General features: G+C 38.7%; 1 protein-coding gene across 4 annotated transcripts in view; it reads right to left on the bottom strand.

Annotated features, from left to right (window-relative positions):
* LOC127453828 (phospholipid-transporting ATPase ID-like) overlaps nucleotides 1–18,234 on the bottom strand; it is a 67,258-nt gene that overhangs the window by 23,987 nt on the left and 25,037 nt on the right. For all 4 annotated transcript variants that reach the window (XM_051720532.1, XM_051720536.1, XM_051720533.1 and 1 more), the window contains 20 exons: nucleotides 17,800–17,858; nucleotides 17,560–17,673; nucleotides 16,933–17,031; nucleotides 15,965–16,026; nucleotides 15,687–15,759; nucleotides 14,932–15,002; nucleotides 14,731–14,810; nucleotides 13,816–13,974; nucleotides 13,646–13,734; nucleotides 10,556–10,752; nucleotides 7,673–7,881; nucleotides 7,195–7,229; nucleotides 6,422–6,590; nucleotides 5,980–6,168; nucleotides 4,088–4,203; nucleotides 3,233–3,397; nucleotides 3,027–3,138; nucleotides 2,142–2,247; nucleotides 1,799–2,027; nucleotides 844–1,027 (listed from right to left, as the gene is read on the bottom strand). In XM_051720532.1, coding sequence (XP_051576492.1) covers nucleotides 844–1,027; nucleotides 1,799–2,027; nucleotides 2,142–2,247; nucleotides 3,027–3,138; nucleotides 3,233–3,397; nucleotides 4,088–4,203; nucleotides 5,980–6,168; nucleotides 6,422–6,590; nucleotides 7,195–7,229; nucleotides 7,673–7,881; nucleotides 10,556–10,752; nucleotides 13,646–13,734; nucleotides 13,816–13,974; nucleotides 14,731–14,810; nucleotides 14,932–15,002; nucleotides 15,687–15,759; nucleotides 15,965–16,026; nucleotides 16,933–17,031; nucleotides 17,560–17,673; nucleotides 17,800–17,858 — 2,517 coding nt within the window. The remainder of the gene's footprint in view (nucleotides 1–843; nucleotides 1,028–1,798; nucleotides 2,028–2,141; nucleotides 2,248–3,026; nucleotides 3,139–3,232; nucleotides 3,398–4,087; nucleotides 4,204–5,979; nucleotides 6,169–6,421; nucleotides 6,591–7,194; nucleotides 7,230–7,672; nucleotides 7,882–10,555; nucleotides 10,753–13,645; nucleotides 13,735–13,815; nucleotides 13,975–14,730; nucleotides 14,811–14,931; nucleotides 15,003–15,686; nucleotides 15,760–15,964; nucleotides 16,027–16,932; nucleotides 17,032–17,559; nucleotides 17,674–17,799; nucleotides 17,859–18,234) is intronic.

Raw genomic sequence — 18,234 nt, 5'->3', positions numbered from 1 at the left:
TTGTTTCTACAGTTTAGAGTTTGATTCTGAGATTGTTAGTGCAATTAACTTTTCTTCTTTCATCAAGAGTTTGAATAAAGATCCCGATATACAGTTCTGTGCAAAAGTCTGAGGCACTTATGAAAAATGTTGCATAGTGCGGATGTCTTCAAAAATAATGCCATAAAACATAAATAGTTTTCATTTATCACTTAATGTCATTCAAAGTCCAGTAAACATAAAAAAGCTAAATCAATATTCAGTGTGACCACCTTTGCCTTTAAAACAACACCAATTCTCCTAGGTACACCTGGACACAGTTTTTTTTTGGTTGTTGGCAGATAGGATGTTCCAAGCTTCTTGGAGAATTCACCACAGTTCTTCTATCTATTTAGGCTGTCTCAATTGCTTCTGTCTCTATATGTAATCTCAGACAGACACAATGTTTTGTGGGGGGCTCTGTGGGGACCATGACATCTGTTGCAGGGCTCCCTGTTCTTCTATTCTATTCTATTCTATTTGCAAAAGAAATGGTTGTGAGTCTAAAATGTATATTTCCTGTTGACACACTAAAGCTGAAAATATAAATAACCATCTTAAGACAAATGTTTTTGTGAAGCATCTTATGTGCCTAAGACTTTTGCACAGTACTGTAGTTTTTTTTATAGCTCTGTAAAGTGTAAATTGATTGTGTGTGTTCACATTGCTCTTTATAGCCTAAACCAATCCAAGTAAAAATGAACTCTTAGCACTTAAACATTAACAACAAAACAAATCATCAGCCAAAAAGCATATGTCATTCTCCAGGCAATGGGTGCTGAACAGGACTGTGTGTCTCTCTCATATTATCTCTTTTTCTCTTACTCTTTATCATGCTGACATCATTGGCTCCATCTCCGATGGCAAGTGTGACGGCCTTCTTACGGCGTTTAACCAGCTCTACCACCAGAGCTTTCTGAAGAGGAGTCACTCTGCAGCAAATTACTGCTCGACAAGCACAAGCAGTCTCCAAAAATTCACGCTCCATATCCGCTTCCAATGCATGAGCCTGCCGCATGAAGAGAGAGAGAGAGACAGAGAAGGAGAAAGAGTAAGAAAGAGAAAGAGGGCAAAGGAATTGGATTTTATTTGTTCGTCACAGTACAGTCTTGAAATTTTACAATGTTCTTCACTTACTGCAGAATATCAATTATGTTCTGAAATACACAGGTTTTTATTCAACTATGGGCACTTTGGCTCTGTGGACTTTAAAAAAAAAAAAAACTAACTATTTTATTTAACATGTTTGGTATTTAAACTCTACTAATAATGTCCAACAGTGGACATACAGTACTGTGTAAAAGTACATTCTCCAAGAAGCTTGGAACATCCTTTCTACTAACAACAAAGAAAAACTGGAAAAAATTTTTTTAATGTTTACTGGACTTTGTATGATGACATTAATTGATAAATGAAAAATATTTATGGCATTATTTTTGAAAAAAATCTATTCAAATCTATTCAACATTTCTCACAAGTGCCTAAAACTTTTGTACAGTACTGTACATGCACATGCATCACAGGATAATTTTTTTCTGAATTTTTTTTAAACATTTCCACCACATTTCAAATTATGTATTGTGTTGGATAGCATTGTGTGATGGAAATGATGGAAATTTGGAAGGAAATTTTAAACATGTTCAGAACAAAATGCAAGCTAAAATTGTATGCACCCTAAATACATACATTTGAATATATTTGGTCATTTTTTGTATCTTTTATGAAATGAGAAATTTTCCATTCTAAGAAAATTAGTTTCCAGCATGCAGCTGCAACCCACCAAGCTGTGTCCACTGATGATGAGGGCAAACTCTCCATTGATTGACTCCAGCAAGGAGGAAGGCGGGGCCTGAGGAGGGGGACATTTGGCCTCGTCAGGCATACAGTTAGCAGCACCACCACCTCCAAAGCCATTTCCAAGAGCACACGCACCACCCCACCCCTGAGCTTCAGCCTCCTTCCCTTCGTCTCTGGTGCGTGCTGACTCCAACATTCGCTCTCTTGCTTTTCTACAGCGATGCACAGAAAAGAGGATAGCGCAGATGAAAAAGCTTCTCCCGAAAAGCCTTTCCTATTTCAGTGGATTGGTGGATGGTAGGATGTGACAGATGGCTGCATTGTACCTCAGTTCCTCCCGCACACTTTGTACAGTGTGTCCATTAACAATAAAGATCTCTGTCATATCTTCTGTCAGCATTTTACAGGAATAACCAATATTCACTGCAGTCTCTGTCACAGTGGAAGAGAAAGACTAGAGTAAGCAATAAAACTATTGCTTACTTATGCAATTACTCCTGCAATAAAACCTAGAGCAATAGCAGGCGTGCATAGAGCTTTCACACTGACAGCATGCGTAGAGTACTGCAGCTCTATACTGAAAGTAAATTTATTTGTGGGTCACTACAATAAGAATCTTTCTGTATTGAGTATTATAACATAATATTATATCATAAATGATAAAATAGTTAATGGGAGTGGACCATTGAAAACTTTTACAAACTTGATAATCAGGTAATCTAATTTACAAAGAAAAAAGGGATCACGTTTACATACAAATTGTAATTAATTAGCCTAATAAACAGACCGCAACCCAAACCCCAAACTGTAGCTATAAACTGGATTCAGTCTGATTTACTGATTAGAAAGTGCTGTTTGTGTGCCTGTCAACTTGTATCAAGCCAGACAGATGTATTTTTTTTAATTAATGGTAGTAGTAGTAGTTAGTTTGCTGAATTATATTTTGGTTGCTTCATAAAAGGCAATATTGCAGAAGACTGTGTTTACAAATAGGTTTATAGTGCATTTTCTGCTGTTCTCGCAGCTGAAACTATACTAGAATGTACGCTTTTGCTTTGCTGAGCCGTACGGCTTATGCACAGTATGAAAGAGGCATTAGGTTTAGCAAACTTAGCTAGAGCAAATGTGCTTCAAAATAGTCTGTGATATTCTTCAAAAAGCACTGTGCTGACTATAAACAACCTGAGAGTTGGTTAAGATGCCGTTCTTACCCTGCTTGTCTCCAGTCAGCACCCAGATCTTAATATTAGCCAATGAGAGAATGGCAATGGTCTCAGGAACCCCCTCCTGCAGTTTATCTTCTATAGCTGTGGCCCCTAGCAACTGCAAAAGATAACATGCAAACTTTAAATATTATCTAAACTACAGAAACAAAGCAAGCATATTGACACATGTTGTTCAGGATTTACAAACACACCATCATGTCCTGTTCGATCTCCTCATAGGCAGCAGCCAGCCGGTCCTCCCGGCAGTCTGTGGATTTATCAGCGCCACGGTAATGCTCCGCCCACTCCTCCCACTGCTCCTCAGACAGATCCCGATATGCCACAGCAAGTGTCCGCAACCCGTCAACCGCATACTCCTACATAAACACACATACATATTCCCAAAATCAGCTCATGGCAATTATATTGTCAATTCTATTTTCCACACTGTTGTCAGGTACAAAGACAGTAAACAAATACAAATAAGACTATTAAGTTAGCTTTTCATAATGAGCTGTAAATCAGCGAAGTCAGACATGTGGCTGTAACAGTCCTAAAAGACTAACAGCACTAAAAAGACCCACAAGAGGGCTCTGTTGTTTAACTTATAAAGACTGCAGCAGACTATGGCATTCCCCCCTTTAGAGTAATTAGGCATTAATTTTCTAGCAAATAAACAGTCAAGGTGACATCAGCCAATAGCAAACATAAAATTATAAATATTGAAAAACAGATTTGCATTTCCTGCAGAAAATAGCAGTATTTCCAAGACAAGAAAATAATTTGGTTCTGTGTACTGTAAATGAAATTCTTCATCAGAGCCACATTGCCATTTTCACTACACTACTTGCTAACAATACACTATGCAAACATTACAATGAGATCATCTCTTTTCGAACATTCAAATTATCTCCAAAACAAAGTGTAAATTAAGCAGTTCGGGCTGAATTAATTGCAGAAGTTTAATACTTAGGGTCAGCTATTTACAAAAACCTTAACCAATATGTTTGAGGAATATAAATACAGCTCTGCCTTGCAAGCACTGTCACAAGTGCAAACACACTCACATTAAGATGATCTGAAGTGATATTTGTCAGCTCCTGGTTGCAAGAGTGAAGCCTCTCGAAAAGCACAGTGTCTGCCCCTTTACAGTACAGACGGATGCGACCCACTGGATTCCTCACTGACACACACACAAACATACACACATTACACACATAATTTTCATTACATTACAGATCTTGTGCATTCTGTTATTATTACAATAAAAAAAATCTCGTACTTTTCAATGTAAACAAAGACCATATTGACATAAATCAATATAAACAAACGCTTACTGTAAATGAAACACCTGCTACACTGTTAGCGCGAATGACTCAAATAAGAGGCCCATAATTCAACAAAATGAAAGTATGAATGGCACACATAACACTTTCTATATTAGCATGTGGCAGGGCAGAGGGCGAGGCCCGGCCGTGATTCCGCACACCTGGCCCCTAATTAGGCTGATTAAGCCCGAGAGGAATAAAGGCGACCGGAGACGGCGGTGTGACAGAGAGAGAGAGTTACGAGCAGCTGCCCGACACCTGTGTGTGTTGTCTTTTTGATCATTAAATTATTATTTATGTTGTTAAGCCGGTTCTCGCCTCCTCCTTTCCACTGAACTGTGTTGCACTGGTGCTGAAACCCAGGAAGGAGGAGGGATGCACTGTTGTAGTGTCCTCGCCACTACCATCCACCCCAATGGAGCAGCCGCGGCCATCCGCCGGGGGATGGAGGAGCCCGGCCGCCTGAGAGCGCAGGAACGGCCGCCGACCACGAGGGGAGGAGGGGCTCCTAGCCGACCGCCTGGTGTGGTCAGGGCCGCTGCCAGGAGAGGAGGAGACTCCTACCAGCCGCTAAAACACGGCGGGGTCAGAGAACCGCCGACCGCGAGCGGGGAGGGGCTCCTGGCCGACTGCCTGGAGTGGGAGGACCGCTGCCAGGGGCGGGGGAGACCCCTTCCATAAACCGAAAACGCGGCGGGGCGTTCTGTCCGCCAGGAGCCGGAGGACTGCCTCTGATCCGTCCGGGGAGGTGCGGCTGTCGTCCACTAGAGGGTGGAGGAGTGGCCGAGGACCAGGCTATGGCGTATTGGAGAACCGGCGAGTAAATGTTTTTTTTTTCTCTATCCTCTCTCTCTCCCGCTGCCGCTCCACATTGACCTTTCCCTCTCTTTTTAAATATTGTGTTTTTGGTTGGTATTATCTCTGTTACAGTGTGTAAGTTTTTAAAAAAAAAATTTATTATTGTTGTTTCCCTCCCCTTGTCCCCTCCCAGATCCAGGAAGACGGGGATGACCTGCCGGCAGACGGGGCCGGAAGGGCACGCCCCCCCGGAAAAAGGGGGGGGGGGTTATGTACATCATGCTGGGGGCTCCCCGGCCTGTGAGAACGAGGGAGGAATGTGGCAGGGCGGAGGGCGGGGCCGGGCCGTGATTCCGCACACCCGGCCCCTAATTAGGCTGATTAAGCCCGAGAGGGATAAAGGCGATCGGAGACGGCAGTGCGACGAACACACACAGGTGTCAGGCAGCTGCCCGTAACTCTCTCTCTCTGTCGCACTGCCGTCTCTTGTCGCCTTTATCCCTCTCGGGCTTAATCAGCCTAATTAGGGGCCGGGTGTGCGGAATCATGGCCCGGCCCCACACTCAGCCCTGCCACATAGCACAAATGTTCCACTTAATTATGATGCATAGCAGGGCAGTATTTGTGCTGTATCCAGATTTCTCTGACCCATGGGAATGTTACTGGCTATTTCGCTTTCTCACAGTACCAAACCATCTGGCATTGCAGCCAACTAAAACAATGTTTAAAATCTGTACAATATGGAGTTTCCCCACAGGGAACTGACTTAAGTGTGAATATTATACAATTTCAATATGCAAGACGCTGGAATGATTGTATACATATATGAATACCTATGACAGACATTCTTTTTCGGATGTTATTGAAGTCCAGGATGGCGAGGAGTGTGTATGTGACCTCTTTGCCGAGCTCTTGTGTGGTGACTGTCCCCGGTGTGCGAGAGCGAAACACAAAGCCAAAGTTACGTGCAGCCATTACCAGTGCCCCCTCATCTGGAGACTGAGCCTTATACAATAGCTCTCCTTTAGGAAGTGAAAGAAAAGGAGGGAGGTAGGGAGGGAGAGAATAAGAAAGGAAGACATGCAGTAATGAGAAATGACACATAATGAGTAATAATAAAATTACAATTCAAAATTGGACCATCATTTCATTTTAACAGTACTACAGGCAACAGCTTCCTTATTTAAGCTTCTGTCTCCACTCATATTAGGCTTCTATTGGATGAAAAGGGCTTAATGAGTCTGCCAGATAATCAATCCTGATCCAAACCCTTACCCTCGCTCTTTTCCTCACTCATGACCGTGTGGCAGAGAGACAGCACTCGGAAGAATTCATGCACTGCTGGTTCTCCCACCATTACTGCTTCGAGCAGAGACTGGTCATAGAAACAGAAGTCCCGGTCTGCTAAGGGGTTCCACGCACTGAAGTCCAGGGGCTGTGATCTCTGAAAATAACAGATTACGTTTTTTTCTGTACAACAACATTCCAAATATAATTGAGAGATTTGTGACACAAAGACACTAGATTTACACTCTATTTAGTCCTTAAAAACAGGATGGTTCACCCAAAAATTAAAATTCTGTCATCATTTATTCACCATCATGTCATTCTAAACCCATATGCATTTCTTTTTTATATATATTTTAAAATACAGTCTAAAAGGATATGTTCAGCAGAATATTCTCACAACTCTTTTCCATATAATGAAATTTAGAGGTGAAAGATGCTGTTGAGCTCCAAAAATGACACTAAAGCACCATAACCTAACCCTAACAAAACCAATGTTGTTGTTTTTTCCACACAAAAAGCTATCATATGGCTTTAGAAGACTTGGATATAGTGCACAAGTCGAATGGACTAATTTAATGGTGCTTTTATTTCTTTTTCATTTTTGGAACAGCATCCGTCCATATTAACTTTCTTTGTATGGAAGAATTTCTCTTTTATATGGATTTGGAACAACACAAGGGTGAGTAAATGATGACAGATTTTAATTTTTGGGTGAACTATCCCTTTCGCTCCATACAATTAATTTTCTCTGTGCTCACCTTTTGTTGAGATCCTAGGATATCTATTACTTCACCTGTGAAAAGAAAGACAAGTAAATATTTGCAACACTACAAAATACAATGCAACATATTTATCTTGGCATTATATGTTCTACCTATATGTTACATGATTTATTGGCTACATATGGTTTGATATGTTTCATGTTCCTCTCAGTTAAAGGAGTAGTTCACCTAAAAATTACAATTCAGCATCATTTACTCATGCTCATGTTTTTCCAAACCCATATTACTTTCTTTTCCCCATCAAACACAAAAGGTGAACTTTGGAACAACATGAAGGTAAGTAAATGGTGCCAGAATTTACATTTTTTGCTCAACTATCGCTTTAATAGTGGTGAGTTTTTCATGAAAATATGAAAAACACTGGGTCAGGCTGTTCCCAGAAAACATCTCACGATTGGTGATGATGTGTGTTTATTTGATAGAATTGCTAATACAGAAATTGTGTATGTCTCACCATATGCATGGCCGTTGATGGAGCACTTGTTGAAGGTCATAATGTTCTGCGTGAGGGTTCCTGTCTTGTCACTGAAGATGTACTCCACCTGTCCCAGCTCTTCATTTAGTGTGGTTGTTCTGGCCTCTGCTGCAGTGTTACTATGGCTACAGAACATCCGCCGGTCCCAATTAATGAAGTAACTGTGACCTAAACGAATCACCTCCACACTAAGAGATTTACACAGATGGAGAGAGAAATAAAGAGTTATTGATTATGACAACACAAATGTGATCAGATTTGTTAAGGAAGCACACAAAATTACTACAGACCCATAACCAAACATCCACCAAATTGCCACACACACACACACTGATACTCCTATCATTACGAGGACTCTTCACAGACATAATGATTTTTATACTGTACAAACTATATATTCTATCCCCTAATCCTACACCTACCCCTAAACCTAACCCTCGTAGAAACCTTTTGGCATTTTTACATTTTCAAAAATAAAACAACAACAACAAAAAAACATTGTTTTTATGCTTTTTAAGCCGTCTGAATTACAGGGACACTATGGGTGTCCTCATAAACCACATTTATAGCATAATACCCTTGTAATTACTAGTGTGTAACCTAAAAAATGTCCTCGTAAACCACAAAAACCAAAACAAACACACACACATACACACACACACAGATATTTCTATTCTACTGACACCAAGATTATTTTAGTGTGCAACAGAGACAATGGTAGAGCAGTCTGTCAGCCTGTTAAAAGAAGGCACTTTAAAAAAGGAATAGTTCACCCAACATTTTAAGTTCTGTGATCATTTTCTCACCTTCTTGTCTTTTAAAACCTGTATGACGTTTTTTCGTCCATGGAACACAAAATACGTTATTTATAGCAGACTGTCCAAGCTACTTTTTCTGCTAAATTTCTCCACCGAAGACAGAAAGTCTTACACGTTTAGAACGACATAAGGGTGAGTACTGTATTTGATGACAAAATTTACATTTTTTGGTGAACTAACTTAAATTATGTGTCAGTAATGTTAATTCGAAGCAATTTAAAAATGCCTGGAAAACAATTCCATCTAGTACAAAAACAGCAGTTTCAGTCTGGGAGTGTACATGCCGTGCCATGTGGTGCTGCTCAGTGTGGTGCAACGGTTCCTCCTGTACGAGTCCGGTTCCTGTACCTCAACTGGTAGAGCATAGTGGTAATAACACCAAGATCATGGGTTTGATTCCCAGGGAACACACAAATAACATATATACATTTAATGCACTGTAAGTGCATTGTATGCATAAATGAAATAAATGAGTCTGCACAGGTCAGAGGATGGCTGCATTGGCTGGATCACATGGCAGAGTTAAAGCTCAGTCAGAGCACTGGTTCAGTAAGGCCAAGTTGGGTTCAGGACTTTACTGATGTTAATATGGATAATGTCATATTGGTGCTGTTGTTATTTCCGAGAGAAAGAAGGGAGAGGGGGTCATAGGGAACTGGGGCATGGGAATCTCTTACCTGATAGGGAAAGTCTGAGAAAACATGAAAACAACAAAACAAATCAAAATAAGATGAGATAAATAAAAAGCATAAAGCAGTGGTTCTCAAGTAGTGGTTCGTGGCCCACAAATTAAACACAGATCTGTTCAGATAGGGTTCACAGACAGCAGGGAAAAACAATAAATGCTGCTGTAACTCAGCATAAAATTGTGTATAATTGTGTAAGGATAGCAAAATAAATCTGCTTATCAACTTTTAAAAGGGAGGAGAAAACTCTTCCCATATCTTGTGCTGTTGACATCAATGGACCTGCATCCAATCAAGCGCTACAAATTATGGTGCAAATTCATCTGTCAGAAGCTAGCTAAATTAGCCAGCATGGACAAAACTAAGTCTTCATTAACCTCGTGTGACCAGACATACACATGTGTGGACCTTGCTTTTTGGCTTTGCTATGCAACGCATAATTTAAAATTATTTAAACCGACTCATCTCAGTTCAGAAGGCTCTGGACTGTCAGTAAAGGGTAAAACATTCGACACAAGGAGTCATGTCACAAAATAACATGGCGCAGATCACAGCAGAGTTTGTCTCTGGGAGAAACACCATCAAAAATACATCTGGTAAGAAACCTAATTAAGTTACGTTTTTACATTGAATCCTGTTTGATTCAAAAGATGAGTCTCTAGTTTCATATGATATGCTATTTTCTTTATTTTAGCGATTTATCACGAAACGCCACTCTGCTAAACACAACGCACACTAATGTGTACTTAAGAGCATTTTTTCCTTAGAAATCATATATTTACTGTGCATTATCACATTGAGAATCAATGGGTTCTACCAAAAGCTGAAAATGTTTGCTTTCAGAAGCTTTATATGGAGTTAGAATGAAAATAAGGTGCATTTCAGTTACAAATCAAAAAGGGAAATGTAAAATGCACACAGCGGTCATGCTCGGGTCTCAGGAGGTTAAATACAAGTTCACTTGCAGCAAGGATAAACTTGGTTTGTGGTCACTATAATGTGTTTTATACAGTGAATTATTGGTGTCATAAAAAGATAAAAAAACAAAATGTGATTTTTTTTTATGTTGGATTTTAAGAACATTTTTGTTTACTTTTGTAAGATAAATTTTTTTAGCACTGTGCCAGACTCGCTACTTTACTGTATGTCCAATGTAAAATCTGGGTCCTGAAGCAAAACCAGTTAAGAACCACTGGTATAAAGGATGTATTAAACATAAAATAACATCAAAACCATAGATATTTAAAAATAAAAAAGCATCAAGATCAAAAATAAAGATGGATATTACATGAATGATTTACATTGACTCACTCACTCACTGCTTTCACTTTCCACCTCTATCTACACCTTGCTCTCACCTGACGTAGAGGGAGATGGGCACAACTGTGTTGAGGATGATGACATAGGACCAGAACGAGAGGAACGCAGAGAACAGGAAGTTGTCCACGGGAGGGTCCCAGGGGAGGAAACTCTGAAAAAGAGAGCCCACCTCCTTTTCCCAGACCGCATTCCCTATGGCCAAGATCACTCCCATACACACTAGGAACCCAAAAATCTGACAAAGGAAAGAGGTAGAAATGGGGTAATGAGGAAAGGGAGAGAAACTGGAATGTTCAAGAAGGGGAAATACTGGGGAAAGAGAATTATGTAAGTGAAAAATCTGATACCTTTTTTAAGTATTAAAAGGGGTCATATCATACTTTTTTTATTATTATTTATTATTAAATTTGTTTTCCCCCTGAGGTCCATTTATAATTTCATATTTTAGTTTTTAATGACAATTTCCCACCTACTGACGATTTATATTGTAGCAGCATTGCAATGTTTTTTAAAGAAAGTAAATAAAACATAGTTTTTAATACAAAATAAATAAATAAATAATAATAATTTTAAAAAAACTACACATGACAGTAGCTGACACTCTGAACTGTATTACAACAATAGTTACTCTATGGTGGAAACTTAAACAGGCAGGGGCACTTATTCAACATGGCCTTAACATTGCTTATCAGTAAAACAGGGTAGGATATATGCAAGTTAATACTCAAGACATGTTTTCCACATACACAGTATATCACATTAAATTTGTTTTATGTACCATTATATAAATAAATACAAATTAGAGGTCAACCGATATTGGATTTTGCTGATACATTAATGTGTTGAAAGAAAGGCAATTAACCTGCCAATCTTTTTTTATATTAATATTAAATTACCAATATTAAATTGCTAGCCTATATTAAATGTTCTTAGTCTTTCCTTCCTGTGATGGGGAGGGCCAGACAGAGGCCTCAAGAGTCCAAATTGAATTAATTCCAGATGCAGTTTATGGTGCAACCAAAATACCAATAACCTGGTGAAAAATATATTTTATTCATAGCACGGAACTTTTAACTTTAAAGGCTGAAATACACCGGGGACTCATATTTTGAAATGTATGCGCTTCACTGCTTCCAGCTGCTCATTCAAACAGATAAGGGAAATAAAATGTGCTCTCCTACAATAATCTACAACGTATTACAATGTAAACAATTAAAAGTAAAACATTGTCATATTTCATCAACAGTACACCATCATCATTAACAGCTGATCATTAGTGATAGCTTGTCATAAATTTCCGATATGGCTTAATGATTGTGAACTGCTCTGCAACAGCTGAAAACACTCACAAGCCCCGCGTGCTTGGAGAAAATACAACAGTGCCACATTGTCACTTTGAAGGATGTAGCACATGCATTTGTTTAATTAAATCGTATTCTTTTGAAGTTTGATAATCACACTAGGTCATATCACGATTCCTGTCTTTCTGCCCCCCAATTTAAAACCTGATTAAATTATAATTAAGACTTCTGATAATTGTGACTTTTTAAGGATCTGCGGGAACCATGTATTGGGTCCCTGAGGGTTAAATAGAACCCTCTTTGCATTTAATGAAATAAGCAATAGGTGTTACTGGCCTCGTTTACATGGACACCAGAAAGCCGTTTTTTGCTAGAAAGCTGCATAAGGGGCCTTCACACTAGGCTTTGAACATACAAAACATTTTCGGACAACGCAATGGACACGATATGATGTCACGTGGAAGGACTTCTGGTTTTAGTAAATAACACTTCTCAAATAATAAATAATATAATAAAAATGCAAAACAAATACCGTCTACTCACTTTCCAGCTGCGATAAAAACACGTCACTTTGAAATATGTATCCTTTGATTTGAGCCAAAAGTTCAGTGTGTGACATTTCACTTTTCTATTGGTCACGCATCCTCTTGCCATCCAGATTCGCATTTTAGAGTTCACTAAACTTGAACTTTGGTACGCAGCATCATGCTTTTCCAGTCTCCTGCATTCAGATGTGTTTGAATGGGAGTGAATGGAGCATGAAGTGTAGTGTGACCGCAGACCACCCCTTAAGGCTGGAAAGTGCTGTTCCCATTTATATGCACTGTGTTCCCGGCTTTCTCTTTACTCCCGCATACATGCGACTAGATCAGTAAGCAGCTTTCTCCACAGCATTGTAATTTCCCCGCGACACTTGTGTCTAACAGCATCGGAGGAACACTTTGCTTCGCTTTATTTCCAGACATTCCAGAGTTGTTGCTGTGTTTGTTTCCTTAACTGTTCATCGTGACTAGCAACAGGATTATGCTGCCATAGTGGGTTTTACCTCTTACTTCAAACTCTGGGATTCCCCCAATGTACTTGAGCACATATACTTGGACATGAGGGACAGTAGTCGATATTTTAAATTGGTGTCTATAATTGGGAATATTGTAGTTTATGTGGCCTTTTCCCACTGTACTCCCAGAAATGTTGAATTATTTCCACTGAGTTGACTTGATACATGAAATGATGTATGGCTCCATCCTATGATGCTAGGTATCCTGTCTGTTCCAAACATATGCGCACTCTTCAAAAACCTGTAAGAACGCTGCTAAAGTGTTTACATGGCCACATAAACCGCATTCTCTGTGAGGAACCTTGGTGTGTTAAAATGCCTTCTCTTAATCCCTTAAACGAAGAAAATGCCATTCTCGTTTACATGACGTTTCAGAATGCCGCTTTCTGCAAAAACCCTGGAATAAAACGTTTTCTTAAGTGCATGAAAATGTGGTCATTGATGTGTAAACATGGACAATCATGTGTTAATACACTCATTTTCTGTATGTGACATCACAGAGTTGTTTGAAGTTCAAAAATAAGTTGTTTTTGCAGTTTTGTTTCAATAAATTACCATTTTCGCATTGGGGAGAAAGTTTTGAGTTACAATATGTTTTTATAGTACATGAAGCTCTGTTACCTCAGAAGATCAAGGGAAATTTGATTTCTCATGATCTGACCCTTTTAAACTGTTTACAGGCACATATTAATTACTCTATGCAGCATATGTGTTGCAGACATTCAGCAGAGGTTTGTAGGAGAGTTTTTTTTTTCTAAACAGTTTCTCACCCATAGCACCAGTGTGTTCATCAGCCGGTCTATACTGGTCCGCTTGAACTTGGTGCAGCCACTATTTTGCATCAGCTTGGTGTCGGGACCTGAACAGATGACATCAACATCATCATTATAACAATCAAGTTAAGAAAATTATGAACTCACACATACACTCTAACACCCACCTGCGAATATAACTAGGCCGTAGCAGCTCTCTGTGTTGCGCAGTACGCAGCCGCGGAGCAGCATGTTTTGGTTGCTAAGGGGGTATTTACAGTCTTTCCAATACAAAGTCCCACAGAAACGATCTAGCTTGTTGTTGGGAGGCTCACACACCACTTCTCCTGCATGTACACATACATGACAAGAGAGAAAGAAAAAACATTCACACTGTCAGTTACACCTAAAAACATTGAAAAGTTAATCTTAAATGTGACGTGTAATGATTAGGCTTATGATTTGTCTTTTGACTAATGAACTATCATGACATTTCAAGTTGTTTGTGATTACTGGATAAGCATGCTAAAAATAATTTTATATTGAGCACTCATAAAGTGCAATTTATAGCTGATAAAATACTTTAAGCATAGCTAGAAAAATTCATTTCCACTATAGAAATTCCCATGACTTTCAATTACTTTTTTATATTTGATCAATTTCCATGAATTTTCCAGGCCTAGAAATAACAATTTTATAATTCTCTTATATTTCCATGACCGTGAAAGCATTCTATACAGTTTGTGATCTTTGGAATTTTTTGTTGTTGTTTAAAAACAGGAAGCGTGGGTGGTCTTTGCTGATGTTGTGAAAGTGCTGATGTATGTGTATGTGGCAGCACATTATGCTGGGTGTGAAAGAAATAATGTTAAGAAAATGTAAATTACACTCATAAACTCTCGCTCTTTGTGTTTTTTCATTCTCTTCAGTGTATTGTACACACTGAAAATTAATCAGTGCTTATTAATTGTCTTTTATTTTTAATTCCATGTGCTTTCTCTTTTACTTCACTTTTTTTCTAATCTCTCTTTGTCTGTTACTAATTCACACACTCATTCCCAATCTCACCAACACAACACACACAGGGCTTGGCAGGTTTGTACCATCAAACTGTGCCAGATTATTAGGATCTCCCAGCTCTGAGGTAACAGACAGAGACTGACGCACCTTCATGTTTGTCTCGCTGTGGGAGAGAAACAAAGAAATAAGCAAACAAAGCTACCCACCCAAGTATTAAGCTGAAATGGAAACATTAAATCCCACTAAGCCAATTTACAGGACAAACTCAGGAAACAAAGTCTTACCCATCCAGTTCTGCAGTCTCAATGTAACACAGACCATGAGGTTCACTACTGGACAACAGCAGCAGGTCAGCCTGAAACACATATGGGTAACTGACATGAAACAGCATGTTGCAAATTCTTTTATAATTATTTATGCATGAGGTAATATATATATTTATTATTAATGCATATTTATACTTATATATACCACAGGACTATTTCAAATTAACTAGTGAAGGCAAAAAGGTGATTTAAAATGGATAAAAACCAAATATTTGAACAGTTAGGTTACACTTGAATGAATGTCTTTGCATTATATAACTTTTCAGGCAAAATATTTCACAAAAAGATGTTTGTTTAGGTTTCAAATTAAAAATTATATATATTTTGTTCATAAGAAAAAGCATTTGTACACTTTCTGGTTGTGAAACTTAGTGGAAGATGTAGAACATGTCCATTGTTAAATACCCATATACAGCGTACAATTTTTAATACGTACACGGTAATTATCTCTCAACTGTGAACTACTCAGTTTATTAATCAAGACTTTTGAGTTGCTGGCTGTCCTCAGGAGACACAATTAGTACATTTAACAGACATTTTAAGTGTGAATACATGGCCATGAATTTCTGAAAGTAGTGTCTAGGAGTCTTGAGCTAGTACAAAAGTACAAAGATTTTATTTAAGAGTGTGTTTATGAATGGCCTTAGGCAAATCTGTTACAGCTACATGGGTGATCAGGATGAGAGTGATGCCATAAACAGAGGAAGACTCACTGCCACAAATTGATTGTTCTCCAGTTTGATGATGTCACCCACTCTGACATTCATCCATTTCTCCTTCTGAAGACTGAGAGAGTAAAAGACAAGATTAAAGAAAACTCATTAGTGCTTTGTAAATACAAATACAAAAAAGAGTTGTTATTAAATAGTCATAAATAAAATAGTACTGTAATATTAAAATTATCATTTACCATGATCAATATTTAATTTCTATTTCATTTTCTATCTTGGCATATGCATTCCTGTCAATACAATAAAAAAGGAAGACTTACATGCCACTGATAAGGACCTGAGACTGACGGTTATTCACCTGGTTGTCACTCTTGTGACGAAACTGTTAGAGAAATAAAGAAATGTGTATGTCCGACGTGTGGTTCTTGTGGTGTGTTAAGTGGATGTTATGACTATATGTGACACTGGTGTGTGAGGGGGTTTTAGGAGTTACAGTAAGTTACAGTATATGTGTGTGTGTGTTTGTTTGTATGTTCTTTGTGGATATGTACTTAGCAATAGATTGGGACAAAATTGCCCCAACTGAACAAAAACTCCCTTTGTGGACATCTGGAGACCTATTTTATACATACAATAAGTAATGTTCTTTTCCATTTTCAAATTGCAAGAAGTCTTTTTTGGGGGAAGGGTTAGAATTAGTTATAGTAAGTACACTCACTGAGCACTTTATTAGGAACACCTGTACATCTACTTATTAATGCGAATTAATAATCTTTATTAACAATTATAACAGTTATTATAACAATCATGTGGCAGCAGTGCAATGCAAATCTGCCGATATGGGTCAGGAGCTTTAGTTAATGTTCACATCAACCATCAGAATGGGGGAAAAATTTACTCAGAATTGTGCTAAAAACATCCAGTGAGCGGCAGTTCTGTGGACAGAAGCGCCTTGTTGATGAGAGAGGTCAACAGAGAATGACCAGACTAGTTCAAGGTGACAGAAAGGCTACGGTAACTCAGATAACCACTCTGTACAATTGTGGTGAGAAGAATAGCATCTCAGAATACACAACATGTCGTACCTTGAGGCGGATGGGCTACAACAGCAGAAGACCACGTCAAACTCTTTATTAGGACCAAAGAGTTCCTAATTAAGTGCTCAGTGAGTGTACATTTAGCTTCATATGCAAACAGTAGAAGTCTACGATGGTACTGTATGTCCTCATTTAGACAGCTAAACGTGTGTTTATATGTATGTTTATGTGTTCGTAAGTCTGAGACTTACATAGTCATCAGTGGCATCTTTGACTGCAGTGATGCTCAACACCAGCACTAAAGGCACAATGGTGGTGAACCAGGACAACGAGGAAATCTGTGGAATCAACTGAGACAAAGACATAAACACATTTACCCTTCAGCCATTTTTATTACATACTTACAAATTCTCACCACACATATCTGTAGATGCAGTTGGAATGTATGGAGGAGAAATTCAGACTTGGAAATAAGAAACACTACATAATGGAAATCATAGTCCAAATGGTAATCATATAGAGAATAAATAAATCCATGCACAGTCTTAAAAAAAGTCTCTTCCTTGCTCAAAAAATGTTTATATGATATTGCAGCTTAACTATTCTCAGCTGCTGGTGTCTCAGCACTCATACTAACTTTCTTTTGAACATGCACATTTATAAATGTACAGTGGTTATTCCAAATAAGGTGCTTACATGTCACAGAATTCTGATTAATGCAGGCAAACGCCAGCTGTCTTATTCAGATTTCTAGAAACTGGAATACTGACCCCCTCATGGTGAGGAATGTAATACATGTCTGCCTGTTAAATCAGACTATGTTTGAGTCCCTTTCTCTTCCAAAAAAGAACACAACAACTGTACAGTAGAGTTTATACCTGCAGTATGAGGAGAAACAGGAAGTAGGTGTTGGCAACTTCTTGGAACTGCTCAAACAGGTTGACTGGTAGGAAGGTGATGATGTTGTACTTTGAGGTCATGATGCAATTGCTCTGCGGACAGAGAAACAGAGGGACAGGTAAATTATGACAATGAAATCAGGGTCCATTGATGTGGGAGAATAAAATTAGGCTAGTAAGATGCAAAGCATCTTTAAATTGTGTGTGTGTTTCACTTACAGCATACTGAAACTTCTCATTGTACTCTCTATCATTGGCTCGGACTCTCCTTTCCTCCTCTGTTAAAAAAAGAATAACACACACTGACAGGTGAGGCTGAAGCCAAGGAAAGTAACTGAGACTTAAAAAGGTCACTATATTAATTCTAAGTAGTAATGGCTGGCAATGTTCTCAATATTTAAGGGAAGGTAACTGCTGTACTTACAAATAGACACACATACTACACACACACTATCTAGTGACAAACTATCAGGCAAGAAACCGCCAGTTCCCTATGAGACAGAAACTATGTGATCTGATGCTCATGTTAATGGCACACATGAACTTTTATCAGGTTGGACAGGGCTGTGACTGCTAAGAGAAACACAACAATCCTGAGGAGATGGAGGCAACAGCTGATTGTGGTGCGTCTGATTAATTTCTGCTTTATGAGGC

Source organism: Myxocyprinus asiaticus, chromosome 16 (genome assembly GCF_019703515.2).
Source record: "Myxocyprinus asiaticus isolate MX2 ecotype Aquarium Trade chromosome 16, UBuf_Myxa_2, whole genome shotgun sequence".
In the NCBI taxonomy this organism is placed as follows: domain Eukaryota; kingdom Metazoa; phylum Chordata; class Actinopteri; order Cypriniformes; family Catostomidae; genus Myxocyprinus; species Myxocyprinus asiaticus.
This window is presented reverse-complemented; position numbering and strand designations above follow the sequence as displayed.